The sequence below is a fragment of the Tetrao urogallus genome (genome assembly GCF_951394365.1).
Source record: "Tetrao urogallus genome assembly, chromosome: 10".
In the NCBI taxonomy this organism is placed as follows: domain Eukaryota; kingdom Metazoa; phylum Chordata; class Aves; order Galliformes; family Phasianidae; genus Tetrao; species Tetrao urogallus.
In genome coordinates, this window is record NC_136823.1 from 6661391 (window position 1) to 6674879 (window position 13489).

Here is a 13489-nt window from a genome sequence, read left to right on the forward strand (position 1 = left end):
AACCATATCGATGTTCTCCCCATTCTCATGACCCAAGTTCTTCCTGAATCTGCTACAGTGATCTTCAAACACTTAAAATGAGAAACTACCACAGCTGAAAGTATTATTTTCTTCAGTGCTATACATCCACCCAAGTGAGATGAGCATGCCTTTGTCACATCTAATCCCAAAGTGAGACAACTACAAGGCGAGAATTTTGACATGCAAGTCACAGTAAAAGGAGCGTCAAGACTGGTGCTGTCTGATCAATGCTCAGTGCTTCAAATTACCTCAGAAACTCCTACAGCTCATCCCAAAGTGAAAAATCTCAGGAAATATTTATTTTTCTAATCATTTTGTAGATACACCCCTTCAAGAAATAAGATGTACTTATAATTCTCCCCATTGTTCCCAAGAGATGGAACTGCCGTCTTCTACAGAGGGCTGAAGAAGTGGTTTGATATTCAAGAAAAGTATGTAAGTAAAACAAATTAAATTGGTTGCACTCAAGTTGGACTGCATGCATACATCTCCTGGAAAGCTGAATCACTGCTTTTACAGCCCTAATTCTGCATGTACACAGGGGCAGGCAGCCGTGCCCTGCTGCACGTCCCACCAGCCACCACCCAGCTGTGGGAGCAGTGCCCCGCCGGCTGCCCCCCATCTCCGCTCCGCAGGGCAGCACAGAGCACGCAGGGCTGCAGCTGGGGTGTTCTGGGCTCGTGCATGGCCATGGTACAGACAAAAAGGAATGCAATAGGTCACATTAGCATTTGCATATGGTGACTAATCCACAGGCAGATACAGTTATCGTGCAGGGCGTAGTCTGCAAAAATAACCACCACCGATGGATGAAATCACCAGCTTGATATTTTAAGCACAAAGCCAAAGTTTACTGGAATTCCTATACCAAAGATACAGGGAAAACGGTCTGTTCTTCTGCAGCACAAGTAACTTAGGACTGCTTTCTTTTTTGCTTTCTTTCCTTTTTTTTTTTTTTTTTTGAAACAAAACTAATGCTAGAGCACAGTTCCATCACAAAAATGCTGAAGTATCACATGGAAATGAGTAGAGCATTCTAAGAATGGTTCAACATCATGAAACAGATCATCACACTTTCAATTTGACAATGATTCTGTATCTTGAAGAAATCAAACTGGATGATGGTAAGTCTTTAATAATGGCTTAATCACCCCACCTTTACTCAGTTAAATAGCAATACACTGTAGCAGGTCCCACGGAGCTAATTCAATATGTATTATGTGACAGTCTTATCAAGCACTTGTGAAGGACTTTCACTCTTCAGCTCAGCTTTAACACACCTATAACAGTGCGCAGCTAATGCTAGAGCACTGTCAGAGCTGTTCTCACTACACTGCATCTGATGGGACATGGACCCTGTACATGTGGATATAATGCCATAATCCTTTGTAAACATGCAAGGATGGGGCTGTTACCTAAGGGGTTCATAGGTTTGTTTCTACTTCATATTTAGTATTTTCCAAAACAGCATGCTTAATTTTTATGTATATGCTAAACAACATTCCTTGGAAAATTTCTCACTACGTTTTAAAGCTACTGTTTTGTAATTCACAAAAACAAGTAAAAAAACCACAGTAAGTCTCACAGATCAATTTTGAAAATTCTACTCAGCAGTTCACTATAAAACTTAAAGCACAAAACAATAAACTGTAATATTTGGAACTTCATTGTTCCAAGGAATTACCTTTGTTTGGTCTCCCAGGTCTCCACGTGTTTGACTTTCTGACTGGGTTCCTGTTTTTTCCCAGCCTATTTTGTTCCCACTGACATGGCTGAAGGATAGCATAAAGAAAAACACAGCATTACAGTACCACGTAGGATGCAATAAATCCTTGGTTGCTGTTAATTGAACTATTAACCAGAGAGGACTTCAAGGTATGCTATGTATTAGAAATGTCAATTCATAGATATCTGAGTGTCTTCAAGATTCCTACTTTCATTCATTCACACTGTATCAATACTTGGATCGCATTTCAAAGTAACAGGGAATCCTTTATGATGACTAAATAATGTTCATGCAGGAAAAATTCTTGATTGATCTTGAAATATCTGTCACCATGGCAAGGAATTTCCCTTGGTCAGAAGACTGCAGTGACAACACCTAGACTTCCATTTCCAAACTAATTCAAAATGTATTCCATAAAATCGTACTATAAAAAACACTGAAACATATTTTATATACGTGTAAAGTGGACAATTTTCCAGTTCAGCACTGCAAAACACATGATAATTTATTTAAAATTGAGAGACTGGATCAGGAAAAATCAAGTCGAAATCACCATGCGTAACCGTAGATATGTGCAGAATCAGTACTGAGTGGCAGCATATTTATACTATGACACACCATCTTCCAAAGGCAATCACAGACCTGCTGAAGCCACAGGTTTTGATTCTCACATGGTAAGCCACTACACCCAGCATGACAAAAGGTAAACACAAACTGCCTCTGTTCCCGTTCCCTTTTTGTAGGTCAGTAAGCAGTAATTACAAGGAAGTCTGCACAACTTTATTGCCAAGGACAGACATACGATCTACCGCAAGTCTTAAAACACTTCAGTGATAAACAAAGCACATTAGTAAAAGAGAACAAAACCAATTTCACTGCAGCATCGTTATACATATAGCCTGTCAGTGAGAGCTCTTAACTCACAGCATTAGATCTTGGGTTTCTGACATCAAGTTTCTCTGCAAAACCACACTACCCCAAAATATTTGAAGTGCAGACACTACAAAATTCAGTGAAGTTGCAGACAGCTTTCAGTTACTGAAGTTTTAATGAATGTGAGGTGGTATTTCTTTTATACAAAGAAAAGAACAGGAAGGTTTTATGACATTTACTAAAATCTCACTCCTTCCTTCTTTCAATAAAATGTAAGACCAGAAGGGGAAAAATGCTGAACGTTATTTGGTTTTGGATTTCTGCTCATTAAGGAACAAGGTGACAAGAGCGAACCATGGATATATTCACAGTCACAGTGACCTAACACTGTTTTCTGAAAGTCTACCACATCATTAATGAGCAGATTTTGTTACTATCGGCACAATGAACAATTCTGAAAATAAGAGTAGGAAAACATCCTTGTGAAAAACTTACTTCACTGCACCTCCATTGCCTTCATCGTTGTCGGAGGAGGATGATGTAGAAGAGGCAGGAAAATAGGTTGAATCCACATGATTAGGACTCCCACTCTGAGCTGGATTTATTGGAGAAGATCGTTCATACAATGGTGTATGTTTTCCTTCATGAGGAATGTTACTGTAGTTGTTCTGCTCAGAAAGATTTTTTCCACCTGTTTCCAAGGTGATGGCTGGCTCAGAGAGAGTGTATGGGTATGGACCCTGACCTTGGGCACCACCCTGATTGGACATCTGCTGGGCCTAAAATACAGCAATATTTCCTAAATAAAGGTAACAATAAGGATCTTCTCTAAAAAAAAAAAACAAAAAACAAGCATACTATTTATCCAAGTACATTTTCCAAACGTGCACAACAAATCTCAGCCATCTTGGGCATCCACATAACTTGTCGTACCACAGTCCTTGGCTTCTTTTTAGCTTCAGGGTGAAAATGCAATCAGTGAACACTCAGGCTAAAAAAGTTAGGTGTAACCTTTCCCACTTAGATTTTAATTCAATGAGCACGATAGGTTTCTCTCAAGGAGAAGGGCAGAGGGATACACTTACCACAGGTTTTGCTTGTAGTGAGGTCTGTGGAATGTTAAGCATCTGAGAAGGAACATATGGTGGCACTATCCCAGGCATTCCAAACTGATTTGGTCTGGCTGCTGCATTGCAAATGGGGAGGAGAAATAACAAACAGGAGGAAAAGAAAACCACTCATGAAAACGCTCACTATTTATTTGACATAATTTTTACCATTTTTTTTTCCTTTTGCTTTCATGGTTTATTTTTTCTTGCTCCGTTAACAGTTCTCCACTATGCCTTAAGCGAGTTTCATTCATTTTTTAACTCATAATAGAAATATTCTGTAGCTCGTGAAGTTTGTTTTACTTGCCACATGTTTTCCTCTCTCACTACTGCACAATAATTTTATTCTACCTGGAAACCAAAGGAAGCTTCAAAGAAAAAAAGCCCAAGAGATGTGATAAGCAAGCAGCTGGCAAAAAACAATGTCACAAATACATGTTAACACTGGCACATTCTATCACTTGAATACCGGATCTAGCATAGCTTTAATACACTTTTCATTGTAGCTTGTTGAATGCTAAATAAATAAATAAATAAATAGCATACCAGTACAGAAACAAAGTCTTTTGAAAATTCCAGCTCAAATTACATTTTAATGTTAAGAATGAGGTGTATGTGTTAAGTGCTGTGGTCACAGGGTTAGTCTGTAAACCTTGGAACAATCTGAGATGGGTTTCAATTAGTGTATAGCTTAAGCACATGTGTTATGACATCAAAAAAAAAGAAAGACTAGGAAAGGATTCCTAAAAAGCATCAGATAAGTCCAGTGAGGAGTATGAAATATATTTTGTGGAAAAGAAATGGCAGTTGTCTTCATGACTGGAAGTAGACATCAGTTTTCATTCATGTCCAGCACTACGTGTGGATGCCACCTAATGCTTAGAACTGACTCAGCAGTAGCTAAGAGGAAAGTAAGTTCAGGCTGTTACTCTTTCTGGTATAAGAGCACAACCTCTGCAAAGACTCTGTGAAAACTTTTTCTAACACTGTATTCAAACGTTAATGAATACTGCCTGAGTGTATGTTTTTGTAAGACCCTACTAATAATCTAGGGTTATTATAATAATAATTTAGGGTTACGTCAGGTTTTAGTTAAAGTGAGAAGTTTTATTTTCTTAATTACTTACCTATGTAATGTGGTGGATGAAATGGCATAGGTTTATTAGTTGCTGAGTAATAAGCAACTGCTCTCTTAAATCGAGTAACTTTGTCATCTGTTCTAGACTAAAATAAATAAATACAAAAAGAAATATCTATCAGGATCAGATCCAGGCATGACATCTACAGGTAAGCACAGCACTGCAGAGTAGTCAACTATAGCCAACTATATGTGATATATCACATACAGTATTAATGCCTATGGAGCCATGGAGATTCATCCTCACAAAAAATACTACGTCAGCCCCTGTAAGGATGAAGCTTGAAAAACACTACATATCTTCACGTACACAAAGCCAGACTACAAAACCTCTTTGGTTATCAAGCAAAGCACTGCAACTAAGTGTAATAATTTTGCCTTCCAAAAAAGCAGACAATTACATTAGGGCACCTACGACACTGCAAACAACAACAGATTCCTATATCACCTGATTCAAGACCCTATTTTTACTGAATGTAATTGTGCAACCCAAATATAGGGCACAATTGTTTAAAACAAACAAACAAACAATATTTCCTTCATACTTTACCTGTGAGTGCTGAAAAACGTCTTTTGCTATGGCATCCAAATCAGTGGTGTCCTGAATATTACGGACGTAGTCAGCTACAGCTTTGATCACTACGTCACAAGGTGGTAAAACTAACTGGTGAGCACGTACCTATGAAAACAAACGTTAATATGAGATAACAGGATAGATAACGTAACCCGAGATCCTCCAGTTGCACAGTAAAGAATTAGCCCAACTGTTTACTGAAAATATATTCAACGATGTCTACGTTGGCAGATTTAGGAGCTAAACATTTTGGGGGTTTGCACCTTGCTTTCGAAACTTCCAGTCAAACAGTGACTCACGTATTTCACATCTACAGTACGTATATATGTATCTACATGTATGTAAGAGAAACCTCACCTCTATATAAATATTTGCTGCCTAAGTATCAGGTCCAACAACAGACAAGGTCAACAATGCTAATTATTTTACTGCTTTCCAGTTGCACACTTCCTCTAAAACAAAACGCTTTAACAATATGGACATGTGCATTTTATAGAGAGAGAAAATAATCAATTTTCTACCCTCAGACGTCTGACACCCTATACTAACTGACTATTCTGAAAGCACAAGAAACATGCAAGTAGAAGCGTGCTAACAATTTCCCTCAAGCTTGTGACTGAGTCCCTCCAGACCATACATTTTTCTCTACAGAACCCAGAATACAGGCTACTCAAGATCTTAGGAAAATAATGAATTCCCATTGATTCACTGGTCACTGACTCAGGCCACGGGTTTGAGAAGATAAGAATCGCTCTGGATGTTACAGCACAAGAACTCTGTTTGTAGTAGGAAGAAAGAGCTGGAAGAACTTTGTGGGATGACTTCCAAAGCCTCTGCAGCTCCCACAGTTCTGCAGCTGACAACTGCAGATGGCTCCGCTGCTGTGCCAGAAAGTTTTAGACTCAGATCTTCGGCCTGAACCCTTCCAGTGTTTGCATGGAGAAAGGAAGGAAACCGGATAGCCCTGGAAACCCTGGCCTTCCATCTCAGCTCTGTCAATAGGCTCCTCTATATCTAGCGTCCTGAAAATAATCTAAGGATTATTCAGCGTACGATTACAGGAATTACCTCTCTCATATGCACTACATGATCCTGTGTAGGAAGTTCAGGCCAAGCAACCACCACAACCCACTGCGAAGTTAAAAGCTGTGGGCTGTGCTGGAGCTGGGTCTCAAGAGCCGCTCGCTGCAGGCAGGTCGCTGCCTCCCCGCTGCTCTGTGCAAAGTGGGCAGAAGAAAGGCCTCGCCTCCAACTGCATGCCCTACATTTCAGGGAATGCCTAAGGAGCTTGTTAAAATGTCTGTCTGGAACAATTCTGGAGCGCTCCACGAGCAGCTCTACGGGCAGCTAGGTTTTTAACTTTTATCTGCCCGCTTCAAATATACTGGAGATTCAAGATCTGAGAGGTCACAATTATTGCTTAAGAGTTCTAGTTTTTAGATACGAGAAAATGTAAAAAATCCTTCTGCTTGCATTCTACAGAGGTACCACACTTTACTAAAAATACTGCAATTCAGCCTTGTCAGAAATGTTTATGCAGAATTCCTATTAACACTTCACTAGGTTTAGCTTCGCAACTTGAAATCCACAACACAAGCACTTTTTCTTTCATATGCAGTCTTCCACATTACTTTCTCTCCTCTGCCTGTATTTGATCATTTATTATGCGCTCTCTTACACTGCTTTAATATTTAGACCATGGAAATTTTGCTCAGATTCCCATTCGTATTAATTTCCTTCCCCTTGTCTACTTTCTAGAAGTGTCAAGATATTCATTCTGTATCTGCACATTCTCTGCCTGGAATGAGCTCCACATTTTGTAAGCCTGAACGAAGAACAGTCTGACTTAGTTTAGTCAGTGGCACAACAGTTTTTTTTAATTATTATTTTTATTTCTGCAGACAGTAAATTTAAATTTCCAGTGGCATGCAATCCAAACGTACAGAGTAACCCCAAACACAGACCACATTCACACATAAGCTTACAGATAATGACTGATAAGGGATTTCTGCTCCAATCTGCAAGCTGTTCTAGGAACACCTACCATTTTATTTGTACACCAATTACACATCTCTAAGGCAGCTGAGTCGTAACATGGCTGTGTCACGTTAGATGTGCTCTCTGCAGAGCACCTTGGAGAAATCCCACGTTACTGCCTAAGTGTTCTTGCAATGTCTGCTTCAGAATTCAGGTGGCAAAGAGAATAAGCAGTACCATCAGGTTTATGTCATTTCCAGTATAGCAGTATTTTTAAAACATTAAACTGCATCAAGAGAAGATCCTGTGACACTCAGACATTCAGCTCAGGCTGTGCAAGTCCAAAGCTCAAGTGAGATGAATTAAGGGCTCACTATGTGTATCATAGCTGCTCTTAAAACAACAGCTTGAGGACCTCAGTGGGGCACACTCTCAACTCCTGACGTGAGGCTTTCTTAAAGTGCAGATTCACAGCATTACAGATTTTGAGATATTTCAGACATCTGGTTTTTCTTTTCTTTTTCTCTGTTTTAGAAGATACCTGGTCCGTAAGTGAGAACACCTTCAAAATGAAACGTACTCTGAGCTCCTCAGAAACCAAAACAGAAAAGTGGGGAAATGAGATCAACTTTCCCATTAGTAAGAGGATTTCTACTCATTTTAGAACTTTCTAGCAAACCAAAATTTCAGTTTTGCACTGGGTCAAAATGAGTTCCTAATCATTAATTAAAATATATAATATATATTAAAATATATCATGAATTAAAATATATTATTAGGCATTTATTAAGTATGGGAAAAATAAGAGAGCAGTAAAATTCACAGAAAATCTGTTAATTGTTCAAACTTGCTGCTAGCTGCACTTAAAGAATTTCAGAACAAAATCACAATCATACTTCCCCAGGTTTTTTTAGGCTTCCTCATAGAAGCTATTTTTTCCCTTCTCATCTACAGAAGAGTTTCATACAAACAACATGAAAAATGAATTTTGAAAAGGCAAACATGCAGGTAGATTACATTTTCTAACCTCATTCCTTCAACATGTGTGACATCTGAAAAATGCATTTGCCTAGTTCTGAAAAGACTCATTTTATGAAGGACCGCTGACAAGGATCGCCAGCAACCTACCAATGCACTTTGGCAGAATTAAGTTGGGAGAGGAAATTAATCCTACAAAGGTATTTGTCAAAGTGAGAGGCTGAGAGCAACGTTACAAGCCTCAAAGCTAAAAGATGACATTTTTTAAAAAGCCTTTGTTTTGACAAAATCAACTTGCAAGACTGCATTATCAGAAGGGAAAAGGCTCACATAGACAGAACTCCGCTGGATTATTAGGATAGTGTAGGAAGCACTGAAGCTACACTTGGAAAAACTTCCCCATTCAGGGATAACTAGAGTTGCCACCATCTCCTGGCCACAAAGACTTGAGAGGCTAATCAACACTAGTACTAGCGTTTACCATTGTGCTGCTGGAAACAGATAATCAGTTTACTTTTATTTTCAAAGCACTGAAAAAAGAGACTTTGTTTAGTTACTGTGCCGTGACACACAGGGAACATTTTTTACATCGGAGAGAGAAAAGGCTAAAGACCTGAGGAATCCAAGTTATCTGGGTTTTGTTATTTTTGTGTAGTAATTTCTACTGAGATCCCATCCAAACAGTTTGCATCTTGTCTCAGCCTGTGAAAGTTAAATACAAGGGAAGAGCACAAGCATAAACTCAAGGGATGACACAGGCACATAGAGTATAAGAGGATCTGCGTGACACTCCTGAACAGCAGCATGAACTTGAGCTGCCATCCTGGAAGACCTAGACAAGCAAGTGGAACAGGCCACCAGGAACCTTAAGCAATTCAGCAAGTACAAAAGCAAGCATTGCATCTGGTCACTATGCAGGCTGGAGCTGTGCCATGGAAGCCTGAGGCAAACCAAAGATGAGCCACCAAGGCAGAGAGCAGAGGGCAGCTGGGGCCAGGCCGGCATCCCAAAAGTACAGCTAGCTGACCAATCTTGGGATGGTTCCTGCTCCTTGCAGCTCATTGTATCACCTCCCTAACAGCGCATTCAGCTTTGGGCTCCCAGTACGAGACAGAGCTCAAGAAAGCAGAGCAAGCTCAGCTGAAAGCCTTGAAGACTGTGAAGGAGATGAAGAGCTTGGTCTGTGAGAAGAGGCTGAGGGACGGAGGCTTAGTCAGCCTGGCTGAGACAAAGCTTTGGGGGTACCTTGCAGCAGCCTTCGAATACCCACTAAAAGGCCATCAAAAGCACACAGACTTTGCATAGTTGTGTACTGCAGAAGGACAACAGATAAAAGGCACAGAGAGAACAAGATGGGTCCAGCTCTTGTGCCAGGAAAAACATTCTTCCCATGGGGATTGTCACACTGTGGAACAGACTGCCCAGACAAGTTGTGTAATCTCCAACCACAGAGGTTTTCAAGGCAAGTCTAGGTAAAGCACTGAGCAACCTGTTCTGACCTCAAGTTGACCATGTTTTTTGAGCAGGAGTTTGGACTGGATGACCTCTCAAGGCCCTTTCCAGCCTGAATCACCATTGTGATGACCCTTCACGTTCAGCATGAGAACACTTTAAGCACATTTTAAGTGCTGCATCTGATCTGTAGCACACCAAACACCTACTCAGCTTACTCGTCTCCCTCTGGCAGACATCCTCTGAAGTCAATGGAGAAAGACAAGAACCTGGAGCAATTCACAGAAGCAGCCTAACCTGAGTATTTCTGGATTGCCTTCTGGAAGCATCTCTTTTTGTCCCTGTACTGAGCAGCCAAGGAGATTAGACAGATAATTTTGCTAGGTAAAAATAGATTTGATAAATTGTATGGTGGGCATATCAAGGGCTTGCCAAAGAGTTCAGCAAATCCATCCTAACAGGAAGATAATCCATCACAAATGAAGACATCCATCTCATACAGTTTCCCTGCATATTCTTCTCTTTCCAAAAAGGGAAGTTTGCTAAGGCTCATTTCTAAGATTACCTTTCCCTTGTATATACAGAGTTTGCATTTCTCTGATGCTGTGTTCTCCCAGATCAACACCAACTCATTCTAGAGATAAGAACTGTCCCTCCTAATTCAATTCTGATGCAAAAATACATTGACTTTGAAGCTCCACCCTGTAGCAAGCTTTCCAGAACAGGAAGCAAATTTTTTTTCTAAATCTCTCAAAAATAAATCCTGAAGCACACAGATAACACACAGTACAATGCTAGCTTCCAGACCAGGTCTAAACAACCAAATTTCTTCTCAGAAGTTCTAACAACTCTTCTCATTTCAATTTTAAGTAATCTCATTTGAATTTGTTGATAGAACTGTTGCTGCTGTTGGCACCTTACAACAGTTGCTGCCATAAGATGCTGTCATTGACAGTTAGGCTCATTTCCACTCTGCCAGACAAGCCAATTTTCTACCAGTGAAGACTGGTAATCTCATACTTGATGAACTAGTAAAGCTTCTCTTCTAGGAAGAGGAACCATTCTGTCTCATTAAAAAAAAAAGTTTGAGAAGAAATGAAGAAAATAAACTGTATGTTACTATCTATCATAGATCTCACTGACAAGCAACTAATCAACCACTAGGAACTGTAACTGTTAGCGCTGATGCTCAACATTATACTTAGATATTAAAGATTAAAATGTTTATGCAACAGTAAGATTTTTAAATACTAAATGAGCTGAACGAGGTGTGGAGTAAGAGCCCTGGGTTTGCAAAATCCTTAACAGAAACTCTAGGTAGAGGCAAAAAAAAGCACAAATTGACAGTATAGGCCCTAATTCCCACCCCTTTCTAACTTTCATGATAGCTTGTGATTTTTAACTGTACTGAAATTACTTCATGCTTCTTTAACTTTAACTCAAAAATGTGCCTCAAATTTTATTAAGCATCCATAAAATTTAGAAGCAGAGTTGTTTTCTGTACATCTGCAATTAACAAAAGCTGTCTCCACAGAGATAGATGTAATGACATCACTGAGAAACATCATATGAAATAAAACTGAGTGAAGACCTACTGAAGCAAGTTATGATTTCAAACCATGAGGTACAGCTGAAACTGAAGCTAAAAACCCACGTTGTTTCATGACCAGTAACTAAATGGGAGACTGGCACCATTTCTGTTCAGCCCAGCTTCCTTGACTCTTCTGACAGGGATATCAGTCAGGACACAGTAATGCTGCAGCTAGTTTGGGGCTATGCATTTAATAATTGACCAGCCAGCTGCTGTGAAACGAAGCAATGTGTGGTGCTAGCATTTTCCCTCAGTAAGGGCAATAATTTGGGTCTTTTTCATCAATAATAACGTATCAGCTTTCACAGAGCTCACAACAAGCAGATGGGAACTGCTTTCAAATCTGATTATCATTGGTCAAGAGATTAAACAAAGGGAGGACTGCCTAAATCAGCCCAATGATTTCTAAGGAAACAAATTTCATTTCCTTAGGATGTCAGGTAAAAAACTCCATCGGTGCTTTCACTGGAAATGTAAACGCAAAAGCAAAGATGACAAAGTCTAATCTGCATTCTAGTAGAGTAGCTCAGTAAGCATTTAGAAGGCTTATCAAAAGATCTCTGCAATCATGCTCCAAACTTCCTACAGTACACATCTACTCAGTCTGAAACTCAAGAAAATACCCTACACATCTGAAAGCTTTATCAAGCACCTTGAGAGAAGTCCTACATCTTACCCATCCTAGACAAAAATGAAAACAGACACAATCCTTCATTCCTTCATTTTTTCACCTCAAATATCGGAAGGTTGTGGCAAATGTGCATGTTTGTATTGTTTTATGACTACGACATGCTGACGCCTTCCTAAAATCAGGAGTGGTAACAAAAAAGTGGATGAGTGTAACATCAAATTGTCACAGCTATTTGCTAAGCAATGCATGCGAAAGCCTTAAAAAAATCTGCTCAAAATCTTGAATCAGTTTTTAAGTTCTACCTTGAGCAAAATAAGTTTAATTTTTTCAGTGCTTAAGAAACATTAGGAGTGTCAAAAAAGAAAAAAAGCTTACAGAATTTACAAAAAGCAAATTCAATTGCTATATGGAATACCCTAAGAGAAAAAGACATGTCTGTTGTGGAAGAGAAAAAGAAAGATCACTATTACTCCATTCTCAGCGTGTCCACATTCCCTCTTATAGCTTCTTGGCAGATGCACAAAGCAAGTTTGATGAAGCAGCAGAACAGACATACTGTAAACTAAGAGCATCAGACAAGCTACTTGCCTCAGGAAAAAAAAAAAAAAAAAAAAAAAAAAAACCCAACCTACTGAAGATAGAACACATTGATTTTCTTGCACAACCAACACTGGTATGTTTCCACCTTAATTTAACAGGTTCAGGTAACTGACAATTACACACAAACTCAGATTAGCAGAATATAATTTAGTAGGAAGATACCCTGCTAATTATTTTTGATGGCTGAAGAACATGACTAGAGTAAAATATTCTCCTTTAAAAAAACAGTAAATAAACAGAGAGAAGCTACATCTCAAAGTGAAACCACTTAGTGAAGCTATTGGGAGTACAGCTTACGTAGCTGAAGGGCAATGAGGGAGATCACAAAGGCAAAGTTTAGCCTGGTAAGGCTAATCACCCCAGGTACCCTCTGCAGTCAACAGAGAGGAACACCAGAGGATGACTGAGAACAAGAGCTTTGCATAGCTGCTGTGACTCAAAAATCTGCATGAGCCATGCAGGCTAACCTGAGCCTTTCTGAATAAGCCTCCTCTTGATCTTCACTGTACTAGCAAAACATCTGAAGTAATAATCTACTACACAGCTCTGATTAACTGTCATGACTGATTTTAGCTAATTGCTAGCAGTTACATAAAACTGTACCTTAAGTGAAGCTAGTGGATGTTCTGGACCAAGTAAACTCCAATGAAATGAAGCCAAATCTTCATCAGGTAGAATATGGTTACCTAGAAAAAAATACAGAGCTTTATTTCAGAAACGCACCTTAAAATATTACATACTGATTCTACATGCAGTCAAACAAATCTGCAATCAGTCCTCAGTTCCCAATAAATATGTTTATCAACAAGGGATTAAACC

The 13489-nt window shown here is 39.4% G+C and overlaps 1 protein-coding gene across 2 annotated transcripts in view; it reads right to left on the reverse strand.

Annotated features, from left to right (window-relative positions):
• The window catches only part of FAM120A (family with sequence similarity 120 member A), a gene marked incomplete at both ends in the record, with an annotated part of 48356 nt that overhangs the window by 25199 nt on the left and 9668 nt on the right, over positions 1-13489 (reverse strand). The window contains 6 exons of one of the 2 annotated variants that reach the window (XM_079540447.1): positions 1706-1793; positions 3116-3399; positions 3706-3806; positions 4857-4953; positions 5418-5546; positions 13274-13356. In XM_079540447.1, coding sequence (XP_079396573.1) covers positions 1706-1793; positions 3116-3399; positions 3706-3806; positions 4857-4953; positions 5418-5546; positions 13274-13356 — 782 coding nt within the window. The remainder of the gene's footprint in view (positions 1-1705; positions 1794-3115; positions 3400-3705; positions 3807-4856; positions 4954-5417; positions 5547-13273; positions 13357-13489) is intronic. The other variant, XM_079540448.1, reaches the window with a different exon arrangement.